This window comes from Pyrus communis, chromosome 13, assembly GCF_041283825.1.
Source record: "Pyrus communis isolate YQ-2024b chromosome 13, ASM4128382v1, whole genome shotgun sequence".
Taxonomy (NCBI): domain Eukaryota; kingdom Viridiplantae; phylum Streptophyta; class Magnoliopsida; order Rosales; family Rosaceae; genus Pyrus; species Pyrus communis.
In genome coordinates, this window is record NC_142577.1 from 20,613,446 (window position 1) to 20,638,686 (window position 25,241).

At 37.1% G+C, this 25,241-nt stretch overlaps 4 protein-coding genes across 6 annotated transcripts; 1 reads left to right on the forward strand and 3 right to left on the reverse strand.

Annotated features, from left to right (window-relative positions):
- The first annotated feature begins 704 nt into the window (after positions 1 to 704).
- PUCHI (Integrase-type DNA-binding superfamily protein) lies at positions 705 to 1,700 on the forward strand. Its single transcript, XM_068475502.2, has one exon. It carries the CDS (start codon positions 717 to 719, stop codon positions 1,698 to 1,700), a length of 984 nt encoding a protein of 327 aa, XP_068331603.1. The 5' UTR covers positions 705 to 716.
- Positions 1,701 to 4,019: 2,319 nt separating this feature from the next.
- LOC137736955 (zinc finger CCCH domain-containing protein 58) lies at positions 4,020 to 8,019 on the reverse strand. The gene is made up of 7 exons (XM_068476282.2): positions 7,532 to 8,019; positions 7,206 to 7,348; positions 6,805 to 6,870; positions 6,481 to 6,600; positions 6,060 to 6,365; positions 5,671 to 5,985; positions 4,020 to 5,137 (listed from the first exon to the last, which is right to left on the reverse strand). Exons 1-7 carry the CDS (start codon positions 7,617 to 7,619, stop codon positions 4,757 to 4,759), a joined length of 1,419 nt encoding a protein of 472 aa, XP_068332383.2. The 5' UTR covers positions 7,620 to 8,019; the 3' UTR covers positions 4,020 to 4,756.
- Positions 8,020 to 13,951: 5,932 nt separating this feature from the next.
- On the reverse strand, positions 13,952 to 15,391 carry LOC137737802 (E3 ubiquitin-protein ligase). 2 transcript variants are annotated; one of them, XM_068477361.2, is made up of 5 exons: positions 15,141 to 15,391; positions 14,877 to 15,031; positions 14,712 to 14,776; positions 14,440 to 14,527; positions 13,952 to 14,164 (listed from the first exon to the last, which is right to left on the reverse strand). In XM_068477361.2, the coding sequence occupies exons 1-5, from the start codon at positions 15,245 to 15,247 to the stop codon at positions 14,124 to 14,126; spliced, it is 456 nt and encodes a 151-aa protein (XP_068333462.2). In that variant the 5' UTR covers positions 15,248 to 15,391; the 3' UTR covers positions 13,952 to 14,123. The 2 variants fall into 2 exon arrangements, with proteins under 2 accessions (XP_068333462.2, XP_068333461.2); XM_068477360.2 differs by having other exon boundaries at positions 14,414 to 14,527.
- A 2,500-nt stretch (positions 15,392 to 17,891) lies between these two features.
- LOC137737801 (sucrose nonfermenting 4-like protein) lies at positions 17,892 to 24,867 on the reverse strand. 2 transcript variants are annotated; one of them, XM_068477358.2, is made up of 14 exons: positions 24,525 to 24,867; positions 24,125 to 24,337; positions 23,914 to 24,004; positions 22,506 to 22,688; positions 22,026 to 22,160; positions 21,845 to 21,904; positions 21,370 to 21,459; positions 20,895 to 21,029; positions 20,068 to 20,212; positions 19,818 to 19,991; positions 19,455 to 19,518; positions 19,263 to 19,332; positions 18,797 to 18,911; positions 17,892 to 18,644 (listed from the first exon to the last, which is right to left on the reverse strand). In XM_068477358.2, exons 2-14 carry the CDS (start codon positions 24,247 to 24,249, stop codon positions 18,553 to 18,555), a joined length of 1,479 nt encoding a protein of 492 aa, XP_068333459.2. In that variant the 5' UTR covers positions 24,250 to 24,337; positions 24,525 to 24,867; the 3' UTR covers positions 17,892 to 18,552. The 2 variants fall into 2 exon arrangements, with proteins under 2 accessions (XP_068333459.2, XP_068333460.2); XM_068477359.2 differs by having other exon boundaries at positions 23,914 to 24,001; positions 24,525 to 24,803.
- Between the last annotated feature and the right edge of the window lie 374 nt (positions 24,868 to 25,241).

Consider the following 25,241-nt stretch of genomic DNA (forward strand, 5'->3'; position numbering starts at 1 on the left):
CGTGAGTAGATCCCATTAAGATTCAAAACCTTAAATTCGTAAAACAAATCCCAATAGTTACATAGACATGATGTAATAATTACTCATAAAATAATCACATGTTTGAAATCTACAGTGGGATAAATGAGTTGATTTCCAAACCCCTGTGAATTGCAAGTTATATATAGATAGAGAATTTATATTCTAGGGTTTCACTGGGACTTGGAAGAAAGTGACTGTAGCTAGAAAATGAAAAACCCCAGAGCAGTTACTAGCTAGACCACCATTTCGAGTTTTTGACAAGTACTGCTGGAATCTACACATTTTTTTCACCTACAAGTGCTAGCTTATTATTATTTTCAGTTGAAGAGGTGTAGGATTAAATAGAAATCAGAAACAGAGAAAGACTTTTAAAAAGTAGGTGGAAAGGGAAGGATGGTCGTCCACAGTCCACAGGATGACATCTGCAGTGTGCTTTTCCTTGCCCCCTCTCCGATCTCTTTGAGTATTATTTCTTGCAACCAAAATACCGTCCGTTTAATACATACTTGCGTACGTATCTTTACTTACACGAGATTATCTCTCCTCCTCGAAGATTATATATCACAGTCTTTAAAACCCTTATCACAACTTCCACATACTTCACCACCCAAAATCCAGAAACCAAAACCAAGACCTTCAGTTCTCATATCCTTCTGCACTCACTCACATTTTCTTTAGAAATTATTTCCACTACCATGTCAATGTCCACCTCCCAAGCCCTAGAAAAACCCTTCGAAGCTTTTGAGCAAGGTCAGGCACAGGTGGGTATTGCTGCTGTGCTGCAGAGAAGCACACTTACTCCGTCCTCTCAATCCGGTGAGAGAAGAGGAAGGCGAAAGCAGGCCGAGCCTGGGAGGTTTCTCGGTGTGAGAAGAAGGCCTTGGGGGAGATATGCTGCTGAAATCAGAGACCCTAACACTAAAGAAAGGCACTGGCTTGGCACATTTGACACTGCTGAAGAAGCAGCTTTGGCTTATGACAGAGCTGCCCTCTCCATGAAAGGCTCACAAGCAAGAACCAACTTCATTTACTCTGACAACACAACTTTCCACTCTCTCCTCTCACCCTTTGATGTCCAAACCCTATTACCACAGCAATCACAGTTTTTCACCACTCAGACTGCTAAACAACAATTCACCAATCAAAACAGTCCACCTCATCATTCTAACACGTTTCAGTCTGATCAAACCCAATTTCAAAACCCTAATAATATTAGGTCATCATCATCGGCACATCATGAGGATGATGAGTGTTTCTTTTTCTCTGGCAATTCGAGTAATTCTAACTCGGGCTATTTGGCTTGCATTGTTCCTGATAGTTGCCTGAGGCCTCCTTCGGATAATGACGACCCCCAAAATTACACAAACTCAAAAGCTTTGAACATTGATCAAAATTGTAGCTTTGCAAACCCTAATAACTCCACTAGTGCTACACTTCCTCTAGATGTTATGAATGTGCAAGCTGATTTAGAAACTCCTAATAACAACAACAATGGAGATCATCAGATTTCTTGCTCTGATGGATTCAGTTATGGATTCTGGGATAACCAGCAGCCATGGGAGTTCAATCCTATGATGACTGAAGATGGATGCATGGGAGCGTTGTATCCAATCGTCGAAAATTCGAGTGCTTATGGATCTTCTTCTTCATTCTCTTGCTTTGGACACTCACTCTTTTGATAAACTTTTGGAGCGTACGTGCACCTATGGATTTATCAATTAATCATTCAATTTAACTATGTGCACTTACTTTTCTTGTGTCCTGAGCTTTTCTTGCAACCCTTTTTCTTTCATTGTAATTTCTACGTCTTTCGTCACGTATATATATTTTGTATTTGATAATATTAGCTACTACTTTAATGGCTTTATTGCATAATATAATAGCTGCATTATATGTCTATCTTTACGGCTATCTGCCTGGCCTTTGACTGACAACGTAGCCTAACAAAAAGATGCATGCAACTTAATTTGGATGCAGAAAGAGACATGGACCGATAAGGACTAGTTTGGTATCTTATTTGAAATTTTTTATTATTTCTCAAAACATTTCTTAAAAACAATTTTCTTTAAGACTAAAAAAATTTGATTGGTTTGCGATTTTAAAAATTTAAATCTTACAACTTAAACTAGACAAAAAGATATAAAAAAATAGGGTCGCATGAGAGGGAGAAAGAGGAGAGAAGAGGAAAGAAAGAGAAAGAAAAGAGAGGATCGGACGAGATAGAGAGGAAGAGGAGTGAGAGAATGAAGAGAGCGGATTGAATGAGAGACAAAAATGGTAAATAAAAAAAAAAAAAAAAAAAGAGGAGAGAGAAAAAAGAAAAGAGAGATTTGGAGTGAGAGGGGAGGAGGGAGAGAAAAGAAATGAGTAAGTTTAAGTTTAAAAACTCTAGAAACTCATTTTTTTATGTTTTTAAAGAATAGACTATATTTTTGAGTTAGTCTTGAGTTCAGTTTTTTAAAATAGTCCTACCAAACAAGTTTTTAAGGCCTAAAATTTGAAAATTGTTTTTGAGTTTAAAAAGTTGGATTCAATCAAACATGCCCTAAGCTTCTTATCCACACAAGTGCAAAGTATTAGTGCTTTCGCAATAACGATTCTAGCTCTTTTGTTTTGCTTTCTAGTTTCTATGCTACACAAAGTTGTAGTTCATATGGGTACTCTTCAACGAGCTTGTAGATTAAATGGTTATTATCATTCGCTCATACATTCTTTTGGTCAATTTTTTTTCTCTCAATATCACTCGTATCTGAAAGTGATGTATTACAATGATTAAAACTCGACCGTCAACTTATATTATAAGGTGACCATATATAGGGAATAATGCATAGTACCAAAATTGACTTTTTAGTGTAAAAATGTGATTTTTCGTTAAAGTGAACAGTATAAGGAGCTTTTCGTTAAAGTTCCTTAGAATCTATATATGTATGCGCCTAAATTTATGGAAGTAAGGGTAACATACAAGACCCCTCCTAAATATATCTCAAGAGTTCTTGTCCACTCCAAGATTAAAGTAGGATACATAAGCACACTACATTTTAGTGCTTTTTGTCCCCTTGGTTTTCTCTTTAGGGATGCTCATCAAGCACTAATGGTTTGGAAGATAATGAAATGAGATCCATTTGGCCAACACAGTTCATTGCCTTCAAACCTGGATTCGTCTTGTCTCTTTGTCGGTCACTCCATCAAATGAATTAGGCTGTGGAAAATGTGACTCATTATATAGCTGTTTGGAATGCTTAGCAAATTCCTGCATATATAAACCCCATGTCAATGAAATCTTTTTTCCTTGGGAATATCTTGAGCTCAATCATATGGTAGTTGGGCAAATCTTTGGGAGGGGTGTGAAGACATGACCAAAGCCATAATGTTCCTAAACTCGCACATCCCATCAGTTTCAATCTGAGTCCACATTTAGAATGGAAGAAGTTTTAAGGCAAAACTTGTACCCTTTGATGAACCAGATTGCAGACGTGGGTGTAGTCACATTGATTAAAGCGAATGTTTTCTCTCTTATGCACTGAAGTTCAAATCACTTTCCTATTATTTAGTGTAAGGTAGAAAAGGGGATGAAAAAGGATTTCCAACTTGCTAATTCGGTTAAGGGCCATGCTGCCGTATATCAAACTGGAAGAGTAGTCAACAAGTACCCAAAACAAAGGGTAGTGCATGCTCATATATATATATATATATATGTATATATATATATATTTTACAAGATGATACATATATTAAACTACTCTAATATAAGGACGACGTATTTAAACTTAAATACAAAGGGAAGGACACAGTTCTCTTACCCAACTGGTCTGACCCTCATGCAATCTGTGTCTGAAATGGTCAAACTGTATCAAGAAGCAACTTGATATGAAAAAGAAAAAGTAAAATAAAATCATGAACATATCATCCTTTTCTTCTAGTTTGACCATAGTTGATCACATTCATTTTCATAAACCTTCAACCAAGATTGACCTACCTGCCAATAAGTTCAACAGTAATTTGGCATGTATGTATGTATGTGGGATAAAATGGAAGAGAAGGATTATTACAGAGTCAAGAGTGCTTCTTCATATATTTTGTATTTCATAAACATAAAATTTATGAATAACATGGTCAAGCATTTCAATTGACACAACAGCATATAAATATGTATATGATGATCCCACAGAGTAGCAACCACTGTGATGCCTTCTTCTTTGGGTCTTTACTTTGCTTCTGTTTTCGAAAATAGACCTTGGACAAAAAGTGGGGGAACATGAAATCGAACTCCCATGTTTTAACTGAAAGCTCGTTCCCCAGTTTAAAAAAGGAAAATTCAGAAAAGGACAGACATGAATACACGGTCATTTGAAGGGCAAGAATGCCATGGAACTAATGTATTCGTTCTGAAAAATGATGGAGCACAAATGAGGATAATGAGCTCCAAAATTGGAAATGGACACGGATTTGCCTGAAGGAACCGCAGATTCTTTCGAGGTTATTGAAGAGAAAGCTGGGAAAGCTATATGGGGTTTTTGCTAAACTTTTGGAGGTCGGCCATGGCTTATTTGGGATAAAAGGGATGGCCGTATAAAGATGATATAAACACAGAGATGAACATGACTGATGTACGCTAAGGCATTGAGATATGAAGCCCTCTGTTGGAGGACTTGAAAAAGGGAAAAAATGATGCTGTGGGAGAAAGTTGATAAAAAAGGAAGAATGAAAAATTGCTTGACATTTGCTTTAGCTTGAACTATTGAGACTCTGTATTGTTGCCACTGCCAACCGAAGGACCAGAACCCTGAGAAGACTGTTGGACACCCACAGGGGTAACACCACCCTTAGAAACAGTTGAACCTACTGATCCACTCGAAGTGCTCAGCGACGAAGACATTCTGGCTGAAACTAATTCCTTTCCAGAGCTTGAACTAAGCTCAGGCCGCAACTCTGAGGACGCAGATGATGGGGCTAGTGTACCAATTGATGATCCCACTGGGTAGGGTGCAACTGGCATATCAGCAAGAGAAGACGTTGATGAGCTGTAACTGAGTGTTCCAATTGGGTGGTCAAATTTGCATGCGGGTCCAAACTTGCATGCTCCACGTTGTTGATAGTGAGTGCAAAGTGGTGCACCCTGTTTATCACATGGAATTTCAAATTCACAGCAGAAAAATTAGCATGCGCAAGAAGAAAGGTGCATAACTTACCAAGAAGGCATTCACAGTACAAGAACATGCAAGAAAGAAAACTGAACAGACTTCATGTTGAGAAAGAAGGCGAGCATGTTAAGTAGTAAAAATAAAGATCGTGACAACCAACACATAAAAGTTGTATAATGCGCAAGCAGACTTCACAGACACTATCACCTAGAAGAATAAAAAAATAAAAAAAACATAAATGCAAGGAAAATAAGAAACCGAAAGGGACCCATAATTAAGTGGCACTCCCCAAAATAGACCCTGGGTCCAAAAATTAGTATGATACGGATAGCCCTGACGGCTGACTTACATAACTTCAAACCAAATAATTACCAACTATCCAGCAGCAGACAACATATTTGTTTCAGCACATATTTCCCACAAAAATTAAGTGTTGCTATGTAAACAAGCTGATGCCTGATGTCTATTAAAACAATCATAATGCAAAGGATTTGTAAGGGTGGCTCACCGGGCGCGAAGGAAGACCACTGGAGCTAAGGACAACAGTTGCTTTTGGTTGAACAGCTTCTGGTGGATGATGATATCTACATGAGGAACCAAATTTACAATCCCCTGTTCTCATGTAATACTGGCATTCTGGTTGACCAGGTCTTTCTGGAAATGAAAGCTCCTTCTGGCTAGTGGTTGGAAGACCAAAAGAGGAAGGTAAAGGTATAGGCTGATACATTCCAGTATATGCAGGCGCTGAAGGCGATAGTTGAGTATAAAGTGTCCCAGAACCAACACCAGGTTGAGTACTCGAGGGCAATTGGCTTGCCTGTGTCTGCACCACATGACTAACAGCTTAAGGGAAATTCATGTAACTAAAAAGATAATGGAGCAGGAAATGTTATTTACCTGATACGGATTCCAACCTGGAAAAGGAATTGTGCCCGGGGAAAGTAGCACTTGACCATAGGGGCTTGGAACATACGACCCCTGTAGCAAAGGAGGCCTTGCAAATACTACTCCATACTGTTGTGATGAAACAGATGGCGATTGCACAGTTTGATACAATGTATGTGTAGCGGGTACAGGTGAAACTTGAGGTGCTGGTGACGGCACTGGAAGCTGTATGCCAGCCGGCAGTGGATGATGGAATTTACAAGTTGCACTGAACTTACACTGTCCAGTTTTCACATAGTAGGAACACTCTCTCTCACCCTGTTTTATTTGCAAAAAAAATCCACGGTTGCAATACTTTACCTCACAGTCGTGAAATGGGACTTACAATATGACATTTTGAAGAATTAGAAGTTCAAATTTGAGAAATACATACCGGCCGCAATGGATATCCATAATAGTTTAGCGAAACAGGGCTACCAGAGCTTCCTCCCTGCTTAGGATGGTGGAACTTACACGAAGCACCGAATTTGCAAGTCCCTGTCCTCATATAATACTGCCATTGAAAAATTACAGTACAATCAAACAAAGGGAATTCACATATTTTCAAAACAGACAAAGCATGCAACCATCAATAGAGGACGTTACTCCATGCGGAACACATAAGACTGGAAGCTGAATATGTGATCTGCTGGAATCACGTAAATATATACGATAACAAGACAACATTTTGGCCTAAACCCCAAAAAAGGTTAAGTACCTGGCACACAGGCTGCCCCGCTCGCTCAGGGTACTCTAATCCTCCGGGTCTTGCCGCTCCGGTAACCTGAGAAACATGTATCACTCAAACTTTACTTCTAAACAGGTAATCATATGCGCATTAACCACATAGATCTTAATAAAAAAAAGTTACAAATTTCTCCGCAAGGACTTGAAATTCAACAAATTCAGAACAATCCCACTAATCGATTTGAATAAATACCATAAACTTGATCATCAAATCTACAGACGAAAGCCACGATATCTCTACTAACACACAAGATCAAACAAAATTCGACCCGAAAACGAAATCACCGCACTGGAATCAATCGATCACGATCCAATTGAGCCCCAAATTCAACCAATTGAAGCAGAAAAAAAGGGGTAATTCAATAAAATTACCGTGCTGCGATCACGGGGATGATTGTACCGACACCGTGAGCCGTACCCACAAATCCCAGTCCTCAAGTAATAACTGCAATCGGCCTCGTCGGGTCGCTCGGGGTACGATTCCCCGGGACGGAGCCCCAACGGCCACATGGACTCTGCATTATCACAAAAACCAAAGGATCAAAACCCAATTTGTAAAAACGGAGCAGCATTCGCCCCAAAACCCACCAAATCGCAATCCCCAAAACCCGAAATCGAATCCGAATCCGAATCCGAATCCGAATCCGAATTCGAACGAAATTGAAATGCAGAGTGTTTTGGGGTTAGAAAGGTCTCACCTTCCGGCCCTGTTTCGGGTCCCGGAAAGTTCCACTCCGGCGGCGGATCGGACTGTGACCCTTCTGCGGCCCGACCGTACCGCTCCATTGTACGGTCACACTGAAATCACTTCGATTCTTCACTTAAATATCTCGACTTTTTCCACAATCTCTCTCCTCTCTCTCTCCTCTCAATCTCTATCTGTACAGGGAGAATGAGAGATTATGATCAAATGGGGTTATCAGTGAGATGGAATTCTGAAAAGGGTCTGGATTTTCAGGGCTCCTCTCTCTCTCTCTCCTCACGCACGCACACACACAAACACTGTATGTGTGTCTCCCTCTGTTTCAGTTTTGAGTTCCTCTCTGAGTTTTCAAACCCTTTTTTGGTTTTGTTCTCTTACTTTTCTATCCTCCTTAATTTGAGAGGTTACTTTTTCTTCTTCTTTTATTTATTTAATCTCTCTCTCTCTCTCTCTCTCTCTCTCTCTCCTCTGAGTCTGAGGTCCGTTGGTGGTTTATATACGCGCCAAACATACAACAACATTACCATCCATTATTTCTTTTTCCTTAATTAAATTATTTATATATATAATTAATTTAAATAAATCATAATAAATAAAAAAGAAACGAGAACCCATAAAGAAGAAACCAGCACTGCCCATAACAGGTAAACCATGACAGTTAGTGGTGGTGGAATGTTAAAATGACTGTAATGCCCCTGTCTTTTCGACATGTGACTAAAAGAGGTCCATGCTGGCAAGATTTTATTACAGTGTCCTCTGAGACAGGGAATGATGTGATTAAACTAATCCTCTGCAGGTTTATTGCCCAACAAAACCTTCTTCGGATTTTTTTTTTTTGAGAATTCTAAAGATTCGTAAATCGTGTCTGTTAGTTTTTGTTAAGTGCTGTTTGTATATAATTTTAAATAAAAATAGTTAAAATGATTTCTGATCGCACGATGTACGATGAACGAATATGATTCATAGATTTCCAATATCCTCACAAAAAGGATCCGACGAGGATCCGAATTCGTTTACTGCAAAATACATGCCATGGTAATAGGAATCCAAATTATATAAATTAATGAGAAGTGCTAAGAAGATTATTTCAAAGTGAGACTATTAAATGATTTTATGTTATTTTACAGTTTAACGTCAATTATCGCAACATTATAAAATATTGTATAAAAAACAAAAATTTATGAAATTTTTTATTTTTAAGAATCTCTTTAGTATTTCTCATCAAATCAAAACAAAAAATGAAGTTTGTAAAATTTTATATTGAGACTGATGGTCATGTTGTCTGCCCAACGTGGCATTGGTAGAAGGATCAAAAGATCTAACCTTAAATTTGTCAAACAAAATGTATACTTTTACATAATTTCACTTTATATATAATGACATTTTCTGTAATATGGAAAATAGTTTGATGATAGAAAATTACAAGTTGAAGTTTATCACTCGAATACATGCATAGGAAATAAGGCGTGACAGTCTAATACGAGTTTTTTTTTTTTTTTTTTTTTTAACAAACGATATTATTTATATTAAGAGATAGGGGATGTGGGGAGGGAGGGGAACAGGTGGTTCCACTATGGTTGGATTCCAACCTGTTGCCCAATCCAAAAGATTCGGGATGGCATTGCGTCGGATCCTGTACATAATGGAACCACCTGTTGCCCAACCCAAAGGATTCGGGATGGCATTGTTAAAACACATTGCCACCTAAGGAAATGGACAAACCAACGCAAATCATTTCTATGTGGGTTGGATTGGGCGAGTTCTATAGATTGGGTCTAATTGTTTTTTGTCTTATGTCTAACGTGAGTATGAATGACAAATATTCAAGTTGACGTTGTGGAAACATATTGTCACCTAAGCAAATGAACAAACGCACCCACCCAAACCATTTTTAGGCAGGTTTTATGGATTTCGCCTAATTGCTTGTTTCCTTATGTGTAATGTGAGAATGAGTGACAAATATACATAGGTCGGGATTGGCATTGTTGAAACGCATTGTCACCTTGAACAAATATTTAAGTGGGTTGGGTTGTGCAGGTTCTACAAGTTTATGTGAGTATGCATGACAAATATTCAAGGGTCGTGTTATACTAGGCACAAAACATGTAGATTTGGTGTTAGAATCTCTACATGTTACTTAACATTGAAATTTCATCATATTTAATCATTCGATTCAAGTGTAAATACACAATTGAAATTTCATCATATTTAATCATTAGTTTAGAACTTATAATAATTTATACTAGCATTGCCTACACACTTTGTGTGTATGAACACATTTTTTTAGAAAATGAGAGAGAGAGAGAGAGAGAGAGAGAGAGAGAGAGAGAGAGAGAGAGAGAGAGAGAGAGAGAGAGAGAGAGAGAGAGAGAGAGAGAGAGAGAACGTGGGGGAGTGGGAGGTTTTTGTTTTTGGGGACTATTTTTTTATTTTAATATTGTAGATATTTTAATATCACCTGTAGGTGAGGTTTTAATAAAAAATAGTAAAATTTGGACTTGTGAAATTACATTATTACCCATCATTTTTTTTTGTGTGTGATAGAAGACTAATTTGTCTTTTCACCATCTTTTGGTTGATAAATAGGGTTTCATTAATTAGTAGAGATTCATTTTAGTAAGAAACAACTAAAATTCAAACTAGAGGAAGAAAAAAAACTCCTCAATTAGGGTTCAATAGAAGTCGATTACAATAACAGTTGGAAGAAAAAAATAACATAGTTAACGTTACACTAAAATAACAAAAAATAGAATAACAAAGTAAGAGATGTGGCCACTTAGTTAGTACTACAATCTAGTGATATTTATTTTCATTTTTAAGTGAAATGTCTTAAATTCGAATCTCGAAAATAACGAGGTCGCAACCAATTTATTCTTATACCCCCTTAGTGTAAATATATCGTTGTACTAAAAAAAAACCAAGAGAAGTGTGACAAGAGTTCAACCCATAAACAAAACTAAGAAACTTTTACAAACCCAAAATTTAGCGTTCCAAATCACAACTACATGCGTCAGTTGCAAAATGACCACCAAATCATACTAATTACATTTTTTATTATTGTAAAATTATTTAAAATGGAAAAAAGATTTTATGAGCGCGTAGATAACGGTTCATTGAAATTGACCATATTAACGTCATGCTTACGTAATACACTTGCATCCTCCTTCAAAACTAATGAACTAGCTTGTTTGGTGGCACTGTCCACTTGTAATCTAACCATATGAGAGTAGAGATAATGCTTCGTTTAATCTAACCATATTAACGCCATACTCGCGTAATACACTTCAATCCACTATTAAAAAAGAGCAAAACGAATTTTATGAGCATGCTGCAGATGATACTACCATCACAACATAATGGTTGTTGGCATCTCGTCAACAAAGAAAACAAACCAAATACAGCATAACCAATTAGGCACCTTGCACACATGCAACGCACTTGTTAGCAACGTTACACTAAGATTAATCTATGAAGTTTTAACGAAACATTTTTGATATTGTTGACTTTTAACGAAAATTATATTTTTACTTTAAAAATCACTCTTGATACTATTCACTTACAACACATTTTTGTCCTTTTGATTAAAACTCATAGTTTTTAAACTTTTTTTATTATTATTTTTCCTATTAATCTCATCATATTATCGTCACGCTCACATAATACACTAGTGAGTATCCGAATATATATTTTCTTATGAGACTTGTAATAATGTTCTAAGTTGGATTTTCCTTATCCCCAACCGAGAGTGTAAGAGCACAGCACTACAGCAGGAGCATGGGGTTTCACCCATACAAGCAGAACCGACGCAGCCAGACAGGAGGAAAAGCAACTTTCTCGATCAACCAACCACAAGCCGACACGAACGCATTAAAGATCTCAACTGCATCGAAAACCACGCTCCCGCACAGAGAGTGTATCCTCGCCAAGAGTGACGTCAACGGGCCGTACGTCATGTACGAAAGCTCAGTCGTTGCTTGGAAACCCGAGCCTCTTTTTCAGCTTTAGTTGTCTAACTTGTTCAGTGTGCTGTTCACGCACTGTTAAAGCGCGTGGTTCTCCAGACTTTATTCCGTTGGAACTACCCCACAGATTTGGTTGTGTAATAAGACGCGGTTAGTCGGATAAAATCAACGGATCACCTCCCTTGCCGTGAAATGTACGGCTGAGATCTTCCGGGACGTCAGCGCCCAGTGTTTGAACTAGAAAGACATGCGTACATGCGTAGTTGGTGAGAAGTCCATAAATGCAAATTATTCAGCACAAGCAGGTGAGACGTGTGACCGGGTGCACCCGGTTGGGCAAGGATGGACTGGGAGGAGGCGGAACCGGAAGGGGCGGTGACCAGGTGGGAAAGTGGGTTTGTTTGACTTGGGCGAGATTTGGCCACAAGTGGCACTTTTTAAGATTTGGTGGCAATGGCTCTGATTTGAACTGTAGCAATCGTTTGTCATCAAATGTCGGCGAGCTGTGTTTGTCTCTGTGATTTTTTCTTTTTTTTTTTTGTTCTTTCTAAATTTAATTATTATTTTTAATTTAATTTTGTAATTTTATTGGTTGGTCCAAAGGATTAGGCTTTGTTGTGAATTTGTGTGGTGGGCTTTTAGTGATCCATGAGTGTTGTGTTGTGTTGCATGTGAGAATATTGGGCTGTCAACAAATATCTAGCTTTCCTTTCCACTAGTGGGTTTCATTTTCTTACCAAAAATGGTAAAAAAAGGTGTTCGTCTCCCACAAGTTACAACTAGTTGGTTTTGCTTTATATTTAAAACCCATGTTTTCCCTTTTTCTTTTGAAAATTTGTATTTTACTTGTATTTATATATGAGAGGGGATCCTTGACGGATCCGGATTCTCTTTGTGAGGATTCTAGGGATTCTCCAATCATATTCGCGTTCATCGTACATCATGTGATCAGTTTTCATCATGTATTGTTTATATTCAATTTTAAATAAAAAAAATTTACAATGATTTCTGACTGCACAATGTACGATGAACGGATGTGATTTGAGGATCTCCAAGATCCTCACAAAGAGGATCCCCACTCATTTATATTCACTAAAGTATTTTTAATCTATTTAGGTTTTGGGTAAATTACATTCTATACCTTTTAGGTTTGGGGTGATTTTTAAAATGAGTTACAAAGTTTTAATTTTCTTCAACAAAAAAAAAAAAAAAAAAAAAGTTTTATTTTCTTATATTGCACCACAAGGTATTTTAGTTGTAGTTGTATTAGGGTTTGTACCGATTTGGGCCTTCTTATGTTCATTTTAGTGGGCTTCGTTCTGGTTTTTTTTTAAGAGACCCTGGTGGCCATTCAAGCTCTTCTGGGTATTCTTGTCATGCCCAAGAGTCGGCAGGTCAGGTGTGTGATATTGTTGAAAGTTGAAGAGCAAAAGCCCCCGCAAAATGGTTGATGCAGCTATGCAGGTGGGCATCTAGTGCTCTTTGATTCTTTGTCCTGCTGCCCTCTATGAGTTATTGTTATTAAACCAGAAGTATGATTGCAGTGAGTAAGGACATTGGTACTCTGACAACAATTTCATCGTGATTACAATTTCAGGAAATCTCATCCTTGAGGAAGGAAGACAACCTTGAGAGGATGGAGGAGGTTATAGATTTTGGTTTTTCTCACCCGAAATGCAGACATGTACAGCACGGCAGTTTCCACCGGCTGACGTCGCCCAAGTATTAGACGAAGCCGTGACTAGATTGCAGCCATTCTGTCTGCAGAACCTTTCGGTTGACGGAGAAATACACAAGTGCATGGGCATTGTTAGGAATCAGACACTGGCGTTGGTGCCTACATGGTTCCACTTGACACCCTAAATGTGCTGTGCATATTTTGTGCATCCTTTTTGCCCTCTTTATGATATCCATCAACCATCACCAAAATCAAATGCCCGTAGAGTTGTATCTTGAAGCATTTTTGTATGTATATATAATAGTATAATTGTTCAATAAAATTCTCTCCGTTTCAAACACTCCCCTCCCTCTAGTGTAAATTATATTTGTAATATCATTTGTATTTCAAAAAAATAATCCCAAACAAATGATAGGTGTAAATCCTTTCATATTATACGAGAAATGTCATTGACACTTCAAGAAGATCATTATGCACTCTTACAAAATCTCTCGTATTGTTCGTAATGAACTGCAAAATGAATTTTTTAGAATGTCAATAAAAGCTGCTTATTATAGTTAAACTGTTAATCTAAATGGTTAATTGGACAGATATTATGGTTATATCTCCATTTTTGTGTTCTTAACTTAAGATCTAATGGTTGAAAATTTTGGAATATCCGATACTCAAAAGCATCATAGAAAATCTCCCTACGATTACTGTAGCAAGTACTTAGAGATCAATGGATTTCACAATTAAAAAACGTATCAAAACAAATATCAGAACACTTGTGATGTAAGAAGAGACAAGAAAATCAGTGTAGAATTCAAAGAATGATGCCCCTTACATTTGGTACAAAAGTGAACAATTCACAGCTTCCACCTAGCTTTTGCTTCTGAAGCCTCTACTTGCAGGCACAAAAGTTGAACCCTAATTTCACCCCCCATCACAACTTTACTTTCTTCTTTTTAGGCCTTTTTACCACACCGCACCCCGAGTCTTCCATAACCTGCAGCGCATCACAAGTTACAAGTTAGTATCAAAAGAAACGAGGCTACATTAAACATATAAGAAATGATTTCAGCATAAGATCATCCGCCTTTGGTTTATTCAATCCAAAGTCCAAAGATAAACATCGGTAGGTAGTGTGAGTAAGGGGTGTGCGGAAATTCACTTCCCTAAACACGTAAAGAAAACGAATGAAAAACGAGAAACAAAACCCCGTCAATGAGACAATTGCCTGTGATAAGTTAACAACCTTTTGTTGCTTCTTTTTCTTCTCACCTTTCATCTTCTTCTTCTTCTTCTTCTTATTCTTTTTCTTCACCTTCTTGGGCTCTGAATTCTCCACATTTTCTTCCCGTCGAGGGTCCTGCATTTTTCACCCAAATTTCATAAAAACACTCAAGGAAGTAATCTCATTTTCTTTCCATACAACCGATATCGAGGGCGAGGAAATCAAACGGAGTACCACGGGTGCAACGGTAACTACTAACTACGCTTAATCACTTGAGCTACAAGCACCATGGTAATCGAAGAGTAAAACACATAATTACCTCAGTCTCAGAGTCATCAAAGGAGTCAACATGTCGTATTCGGATTCCAGAATTCGATGCGCCACCTGATTAACCCAAAAAAATCCCAATTTTAACTTAATCACATTTGATTGGAGTAAAATGCCTGTGATTAACAAGATGCTCGATCGAACAGAGTGTAATTACTTGCAAAAACGGTGCGTTTAGCGTTCTGAACAGCGCGTTCGAGAAGATGCGGATTGATGGAGTCCAGTCCATCGGGATTCTGTAGCTTTCTCTCGAGAAATTTCGCCAACGCCGCCGCTTTGTTCGTTGTCAACGGACCTCCAGGATGAGACAACCTATAGATACACATACATATATCCATACATATAGTTGTATGTAATCACTCACCGGAACAAAGAAAACCCTAAATTAAGAAATGAGGGAGAAGAAGGATGGAAAAGAAACCTGGGTTGGCAACGAGGAGGGGGCAAGGATGGGAGAGGCGCGAATTTGCTGCCTCTTAAGGCCTTCTTTTCGTCCTCGGTCAACTCTTCTCCTCTTTGTTTCACCATTTTCTCCTCCGCCGGCGGTGGTTGATGCGACTGATATCACAGCTACGATTCAGATCGGGAAGAGGACGGTACGACTCCGACTAATTTTGTATCCGACAAAACTTTAAAATATATTTTCCCGTGCCTTTTGTTTGGGTCGCTCCTCAAAAACCATTAAATTAGAGGGGGGTTTTTTTTTTTTTTTTTTTTTCTGGGTAAATTACATTTTAACTTGAGGTAAATTTCCATTCTTTACAATATCTTTAAAACATTTCAATTTCATACATTTACTTATCATTTTATTTCAATTTCATACATCCGTTAGAAAATCTGTTAAGTAAATCGTTAAGTGATGACGTGGAAAATATGAGATCCACATTTATGCTGTCGTGGCTGCCACATTTGTGCCACGTAGCAAAAATAATAATTTTTATGCATTTAAAATATAATATTATTACCCTTTTTTATTATTTTTTATTATTTTAAAAACAACCAAACAAAACAACCCTAGAACCCTCGCGACCCATTTCTCCATCTCCTCCCTCTTCACCTCCCATCCCTTCTCTCTCCCTAGACACACTCATCCCTCTTCACCCCCCGACCCACCTTCAGCTTCGAGGCCCCAGCCGAGACTTTCCATAAGACAACGGCGTTGGAGATTGCGAGATCGGGCGAATCGCCAAATAGGTGCTTGGTCAATCGATGCTCCGGATGCTGGTGAAAGGTCTGGTTGATCGGATTTTGGTGCCGATGCGGCGAGCTCTTCTGCTTCGAGCACCAGTACTCCGACCGCCATGTGTGCAGCTACGAGTATTTGGGGTTTTGGGTGGGGTGGGGGGATTGCAAGGGAGGTGGGGGTGGGGTCGGGGTTTTTGGGGGGGGGGGGGGGGGGTAGGGGGGTTTGAAGAGGAATGAGTGGGTTTGGGGAGAGAGAAGGGATGAGAGGTGAAGAGGGAGGAGATGGAGAAATGGGTCGTGGTGGGGGGCTTCTGGGTTTGTTTTGTTTGGTTGTTTTTTTTTTTTTTTTTTATATAATTTTTTTAATAGGGTAAATAATATTGTATTAATTTACAACTGTTGGAGGCCTATTTGACTGAACTATTCTAAGTGAATAGAGAGGGGGAGGTAGACGGCAATAAGAGTGAGAAGAGAGAGATTTAATTTTGAGGTGTGTGTTGTATTACCCATTGTGCCATAGTAGTAGGATATGTTAAATCCTTACTCTTTTATGATTACAACTCTAATAAGATATTAACTACTAATAAGGAATATTCAAATATATCCATAGATACACTAGGATTTACACAATCACATTTCTATTCTAAATATGACTGCAACAATAATTTTTTTTTTTTTTTTAACAAACGATATTATTTACACTAAGAGAAAATGAGTGGATTTAGCTTACAATGGGCCAGCAATAATGTGGTTATACCTTTTATCTTGAGCGCATATGATTCTATGTTAAATTGATGAGTTCCTTGAAAAATAGCTCACATGTCATCAATTTAATGAATGATCAATCAATTTGATCAAAATGTGTATGTTAAAACTAGACCCAATGGTGCAAATTGAAAAATTAAAAATTTATAGACTACTTTGAAATTCAGTCCAAACACTTGGAGAAAGTGATATAATTAGTCATTTTAGGTTGGATTCATTTGATACTTAATTATTATGATTTAGTTCATATAATGTATACTTCAACTTTCTTGTGTTAAACTTTTGGCTCATAAACATAAAAGTGCAATGCAAATTTTTTTTAAAAGTTAGATTTATAAATTATTAGACGAATTCTTTACGGAAGAAGAACAGATTCTTTAATATTCTCAAGAGCTTCTTATACTTTGAAGAAGTTTTATAAAGGTCGAATTTGGTATTTGGACATTTTATTGTATAAAGATAAAACTAATATTAAAAACAAAGATTTCCTACAAACCTGACTTTTCCATTTTCATTGTACCCCAAAAGTCAACCTTCCAAAAGATAATTATATTTGGGAATGGGCGCGCTTGACTATTCATTGCTCCCATGGACTCACAATTTTGCCTCAATCATTTATAAAACTCAAATTTCGTCACACTTTGATCATTTTGTAAAATAAACTTTCGCTTCTTTTTTTATATTCTGCACTCCCTCTCTTATTCATAGCTACAAGACTGAATCAACCAACCGCGAATTAAGGTACAAAAACAAGTAATAGAGTCAATGAGAAGAAGAAAGGAGTGTAAAACTCAGTTTTCTTTTTCGTGATAACCTTTTATCCCTTTTTTAGTCAAAATAGTCTATAAGATTGTTATAAATCCTCATTTTGGTCCCTGAATTTTAAAATCAATAGAATTAACCCCTGAGTTTGTCCACGATCAATTTCAATCATTTTGCCAAAAATTCCGTCAAATAAGAATAGAAGGATAAAAACACCTTCAATTTTTGTTAAATCATTTTAGCCCAGATCTATTAAAATGATTGTATTTTTGTCCCTTTGATCCTTATATGACAACAATTTTCACGAAATGACCAAAGTGATTGACTTTGAGCAAACTCATAAACCACTTCTATCGATTTCATATCTCAAAGATCAAAGTAGATAGTTATACCAATCTCAAGGACTAATTTGGCTATTAAAAATAAAAATAAAACCAATAATTAAAATCTTACAAGAAAGTTGGCATCAAATAATCCAAGTCCCACCCACATTTGGGTGATTTTAGATAATTTATTTTAATTTTCTTTTTACAAATGATAAACTTTGTAACCAATACACAGCATAACATGGTTCTGTTTATTGAGTTCTCCATTTGCCTGCTACTTACAATACGTTTGAGGATCAAACCAATAGACGAAAAATACGAAACGAAATCGAAAAAAGCCAATTACATGTTAACAACTACAAGTAAGCATATAGCAGTAGGCACCCAATGGCTTCAATTGTTCAGCATTCCTCCACCCCCCATCATTTTGTTCCATCATTTGCCCCCTAATTTTTCAACAGAAAAGTAATACAGGAGCCCCGCTGTATTCGGCTACATCACATCTACATCGGCAGCACAATATAAATAACAAGGGAGGGAGAAGCCCAACAAATTTCTGAGGAAATGAATTCCTCTCAATTTACAGGCCTCTTTCTTCAAAATCCTAAAAAACCAGGCGAAGCCAAGAAGCCAATCCAATTGTATATTTGAATGAAATGAGAACAAGTCACCCTGCAAGGTACTGGATTCTCTAATCAACAGTTGGGGTAGGAGGAGATGGCGCCCATCTACACATGCGTGAAGTCGAGAACCACTGATCGAACTCCTAGCTTTATCAACCCTTGTTTTTAGGAGCTAACCAAGCAAGAACTTGAAAACGTCACTTAGTGAAACAATGCCTTCAACCCGCTTACTGCCAGCTTCTACAATAACCAGTCGTCTGACACCTGAAATCCAAGATTTGAGGGAAGTTAAGTTAAGTGGGAAGATTGGCTGGACATATCGTTCCCTACATGATCACAACTCTGCACCTTTACGTAACATCATCGAAACATTAAGTCTTTAACATTTCTAAATATAAAAGTGAATAGAGAAATACCTGGATTGGCCAATCGCTCCATCACTTTATGCAGAGAATCACTGCGCAAACACATCTGGCATCTTTGACCTCTTGGTTCAAAGGGAGAAAATGAGTCTTGTCCCAACTGCAATGCCTACAGAAACAAAGATAAGAACTAAGACTACATCCCTGGAAGCTTCTCCAAAAAGCCAAAAGCACCCTGGACGGTCTCTTCCACCAGAATGTATGAATATGTAGTGAAAATGTCAAAGGAAATATTCCTTCAAACTGAAAGAGGAGCCACCTAACTAAACCACAACTTTAAATTCAAAAAACCATAAAGCCCCTAAATCTCCCGACCTCCAAAATAAATAAATGATTGGAAATCTGTCTCTAATGCATCTGAAGAACTCCCATTCCATATGACATTTAAGATGCACAAAAGAGTGAAGAAAATTTGTATGGAAACCGGAAAACAACTATGTTCAGGAATTACACCAGTTACCTGTTGAATAGTCATTTCATTGAGATTAATATGTGCGTATGCTCTATCTTTAGCCAAAGCTGTTATGTCACTGTCAAGAAAATGTGAATGGAAAAATATCAATAATTGTTTGTTAAAATAAAAAACAGCTGATTATTTATTTCAATCAATCAAGACAACAACTAATTATACCCAAATAGAATTACAACTAACCTTCGACAATATATATCCAGTAAAGAGTTATTATCATCAACTATAGGTATTGAACTTACTTGAGCTGCAAAGCAAACAAAAAAATGCATTTGAGTTAGCATGATGGGATGCATATCTAAAATACTCGCTCACCCTAAAACTTTGGTGCTACAATACAAGGTCATCCATGCATAACCTAAAAATTAATCGTAACAAATCCCTAAACACAATTTAAATTCAGATAATTTGATCCACTTCCTACAGTAGCAGGCTAGCAGATGCCAGCACAATGCATGGATATGTGTACATCTATTGGAGAAGGCATCCCACTTCATGACAATTGCTGCACACTCAAAAATTCTACAGCTCAACCACAAGGCTTACCTTGAACTAGCAAGTTTAGAGCTGCACTAAGCGAAGCACTTGGTCTCAACATTGCTAATGGTCGACGATTCGTCTCTCCAATTTCCGGAACCCAAGTACCCACATTAAGTGCACATATTGGTGCTTGAAGTATGGGTAATGAGCTAGATGAATGCCTAAAGTACCTGCAAACACCTGCAAATTGACATTTATCAGTACCAATTACGAACTGAACCTACGGTATTATTTAATAAGTTTCCAAAGAGCTTACATTTTAAAATACCAGACAGTGAAGCAAGATGTAATAGCTGCGGAAATAAGCCATCTTCTGAAGATGAATGGATAATTGGAACCGTAGCAACCCCATTTTGCAAAATTTTCAACACAACATCTTTCATATTATCATATGGTCCAGCCTGAAATATCAATAATGAACCAGTCAAAGCAAAAGTATTAAACCTAGCATGCTACAAAAACTACCATATGGTCACGCAGACAGTTTACCATGTAAACATTCACATTTATGCTAACGAGGACTACGATTACATGAGCATCAGTTTGACAGTGGTTGCATGCGACGGCCCATTTGTGGGTCTGTCATACTACCACAGAATTCAAGTTTTAACTTTGACATTTGTTTTACTTGTTTGGAGACAAACTATTACTGATTTAAGTTGTGACAATGTTTTGAACGCTTCCAAATGATCATTAATGAGTTTGCATCGTACGCAACAGAAGAGTCATTGAAACAACTTCACAAGGAGGGCTGCTTCTGTACTCAAGAAGCGATTCTTAAAGGCATCAAATTATAAGTTTCTTCTTGTGTCTTTTAAATAAGATCTCAAAATAATTCCAAACCACGCAGACACATAAAGACCTTATTATTGCATGAATACCTAGGATATAAAATTGTGTATATTATATGCAAGATGTATATATTTGTGTATAGCAGCAGGTGATGTTCTTTGCCAGATACTTGCCGTGTTATGTTGTCAAATTACGAATCTAGCGCGACAGATTAAAATAAAAACCCACCTGATCAACGGTAAATACTGCATTTACAAGACAGAAATACAAAGAGTCACATAAAACACTCACATGGACTAACTGTCTCGGCACTCCTCTCCCATGTTCATCAATCTGTCCATTTAGATATGCTTTTCCCTCTTTCCATGCTGATATAGTATGTGTTTCAAGCTCTTCCTCTGTCAAATTAGATCCATGGTTCCCAAGCTAAAAGACAAAAATAAAGTTAGCTACTTTAAGAAATTATCATACATCACTCAAATGTGGGTGCGAGCATTGCACAAAACTAATAGCAAAATCCTACTTAAAAAGTATTTGGTCAATAAAGTAAGCTGATAAAATTTTACCAAAGTCTGATTCACAATTCCCTAAGAATGTATACATTAGTGAAGAGCGACAGAAATAACAAACAGGAGATGGAAATCTCAAACTAATATATTTGAACTTTTGTCATCAAATTACTATCCAAGAATTCAAAATAACAATGATATAACTGCATCTTGAAGAACTCACCAAAGGAAAAAAATCATTTCAGATTCAAACATACCTCTCTCAATATTAAAATAAAATCCAATGCACTGAGAACTCCAACAAAATGTCCATTGCTGAAGTCCCAAAGAGGCGCCAAAGGGATTCCCTGGAAAAAAATTGGCTCAGAAAGATGCATATGCTGGCTCATTATCAGCATCAAGCAAGCACGCCAACAAAAAATGAACGAACCAAGGTACTGTGCAAATTTCGACAACTAGCAAAGCTTAGATAAATTCCTTAGTTGAATTGGGTTTATAAAAATGATGTGAAAATATCAAATTGAAACAATTATAAGGGACCCATAAAGATATATGAGGGTGATCCTCCAGTTATGACATAGAACTTAATATGAGTTTAGAACTACCACAATGCCCACTAAAACTGATACTAATAGAGATCAAGCTAGAATGTATTCATTTCCTCCTCCACAAATCAAATACGCAGAGCATGATTCAACCAACAATGAGAAATGTATTTTTCTTTGTACATACCTGCTCATGCAATATATGAAATGCTTGCTTTACAGGTAAATCAACATCCAATGCAACAACCTGTAAACTTGATGTGATTAAAAAAAGAAAAAAAAAAGAGACTACTGCATAATGAATCAAATTCATATACACCAACCAAATGTAGAATGCATAAAGGAGGGCAATGACAAATCATCCAAACCTTGCCTGACTCCGGGAGTAGTTCATATGTGGTGTGTGTGGACAGGAAGACAGAAATACGATCACGAGAGCTTTGCAAATCAGCCTCTGATATCCTCAGTACTACATCAGTTAAAGTACCGTCTGTAATCCGGACCTGTATTGTAAGAAAGATCACAATCCACTCTTACCAATAACTCATTGGAGAAAAATAACAGAAAGTAAATACAGCTTACAGAAGCATAAAATGAGTGTTAAAGTGCAAGGAAGATTTTTTTTTATTTGGGAAAAAAGGTGACTCAGACCATGAATTCCATAAGCAACCTAGTAACTCAAATCACAAACACATCACATGGATGGGATAATGTTGAAGCACCCAATCTTATAGGAAAGGTTAATAGAAAGAGAATTACATTTCGAGGTAACAATGATATGATCTTAAATACTGCCCCAGGGAAAAAACATACATAATCTTAAATGATAAGGAATGAATGACTCTTACCAAACGCTTAAAGGCCTCAGTATCCTCTTCCATATAATTAGGTCCCGAAGTCATCTCTGAAGTTACATTCGGATGAAAGAGATTAGGATCTGTGGCCAAGAGAATGTTCACTAACCCATATTCACCACTCACGTAAGGTTGGTGCTCATCATGTCGCCATTCGCCATCAACAAAAAATTTGTACTGTAGTATGAGAAACACATGCAAAGTAAGACTTTGATGATGTGTTTAAAGTCCTATCAATGTAAACACAAAACACCCCAGTACTAGCATTCTAACATCAAACTGCATGCAGGCTTGATAAAAATTCACATATTCAATCACTTCAACCAAAAAAGTACGAAACTGGTGATCCACTTGAGATGAACATGTGATTTTCAAATTTCAAAAGAATAAAAAAGCCCGATGGTAATTATATGATATCCATAGATTATTCATAATATATTCCTCTATACATCTGTGAGCCAAGCCAATTATCCAGAATTCATACCAACTACTACATCACCTCCTAGACTAAAATTTCTCAGCACTGACTCCATTACTTGATAAATTACTACTAATTCAGCTTAATGAAGCACCCAATAGGGATTTCCACACTACAATCACATAGTATCACCATATGGAAGATTAAAATGAGCAAAATTCATAAACAGGAATCCCATGAGGAACACGGCAAGAAAGATACAAAAGTTGACAATGCTAACTTCACTGCCTCAAACAACTCACAGCTTTTTTAAATGCAGATTCAAACCATGGGTGTCTACCCTTACGTCTCACCCTACCCATCCAATGCCACTTGAGCCAAGGCTCATTAACAACAATTTTGTCTTCCATAAGCTCATATTGTGATACAGGTCTCCAAACTCTTAGTTCTTATATACCATATACTTAGTTCATCATCCTATGCCTATGATCACTGAGTGCTTCAAAATTCAACTATGGTGGGCAACAAAAATATTCCAATTCCAAAAGGACATTCAAACCAAAATAAACTTCTTTAACCATTTCAGTACCACATTAATATAGTATAATTCAAACGAAACTTCATAATGGTAATACCTGATATTAACCCTTCATATTTCTTCTCATCAATATCAAGTTTGAGTGTATGAAGACTATGACTTGATTCTACTAACTAAATTCACCTACATTTCAATCAATTATTAACAAAACTCAACTACATTACACCCTTTTCCATGGCCTGCAATCAACTTTCTCAACTTTGCTCCTATAAAATGTAAAGATTGATATGATTCATTACAAGCTTTATCAATGAATCCATCATCTATGATCACTGAATCAATCATGGTTGACTGCTACTACTCATATTCCCCTCAAAAGTGAAAGCTCGTGAATTTACACAACAACAACAATTCAAATACTTCAATTCTGAAACGAAAAAACTTACTTGGTGGTATCCAGGCGTTACACTGTAAACAGCTTGAAACACAGTGGGGCAACCCTCAACCGGTGTCATAGGAATGAGTTCAGACCACCTGCTGCACAAAGAACATACCATTTGAAACACACACAAATATAACAGCAGCCCAACAAATCAGATATAATTAAATTGCATTTATATATAAACAAAATTCGAGACCGAAAACTCAGAGTCTCACCGGACAAATGAACCACTGAAAAACACACTTCTGCCCCCATAAGGCCACACAAAGCGCATTGGGATCAACACCGTGCTCGGAACTCCAACAACATCCCGCGCTGAATCCATGTTGGTAGCAAACATTTGTCCCCAAATTCATACAAATATTCTCAGAAAAAATTCAACCCTCCAAGCTATAAACTCCCAATGACATGCCCGCTCAATCTATTTACTGCAAAAACAAAAATTCAACCAACTTACGATAAAAATCCCAAAATCAGAGCAAAAGAAACAAAAAATTGAGCTGATTCAACACACTCCCAGAAGAAAACCAACCAAAAAAATCATTTTACTTATGGAAGCTAAAATTGAACAGGAAAAACCCTGAAGCACGTGGAAATTGGGGGCAGAAAACCTACCAATTACAGCAGCGAAATGCCCTCCATTTCGAGAAATCGATGAAAAAGGCAAATGAAATTAAATTGGGGGAATGGAAACCCTAGCGGAAATAATTACGACGGAAAATTTAAAAAATTGGGTGAGAAAATCGAGAAAGGGGTTGCGACACGATCGAATCTAATTTACGAACCCTAAAAGACAGAAAACTCTGATAGTGATGTTAAAAAATCATAAAACGATATGTTTTTCCATTTTTCTTTTTGCTTTTTGTTTTCCTTAAAAAATTGCTACTATGCCCACGTTATGGTCTTATTTCTTTTAACTACATTAAGATATTTTCTTTCACTTAGAAAATTTAAAATACCAAATACTCTCTTTTCATCGGTTTATATTTCTAAAATATTCGTAACAGTTTAAGTTATAAATAAAATAAATATAAAGAATGACTGAATTTAGGAGATTTTAGGAAAATAAAGCAGTCATGAAAGTCCTCCCAATCCAGCCCAAAGCAACCACAACCAAGCACCACATATGACTGCGACAACTCCTTTTCTCTTTGCCGCTAGGAAAGTTACATTCCTTTCTTTTTATTCTCCTTTCTCTATTCCTTTCTATCTTTTTCTTTTTTCTCCTATCATATCTGAATTTAAGATTCATCTCTATATTTATTCCTAAATTCCAGTTCAGAATTAAAGGTTGAAATGTAGAAAGAAAAGAAGAGATAGAATATTTTTTGG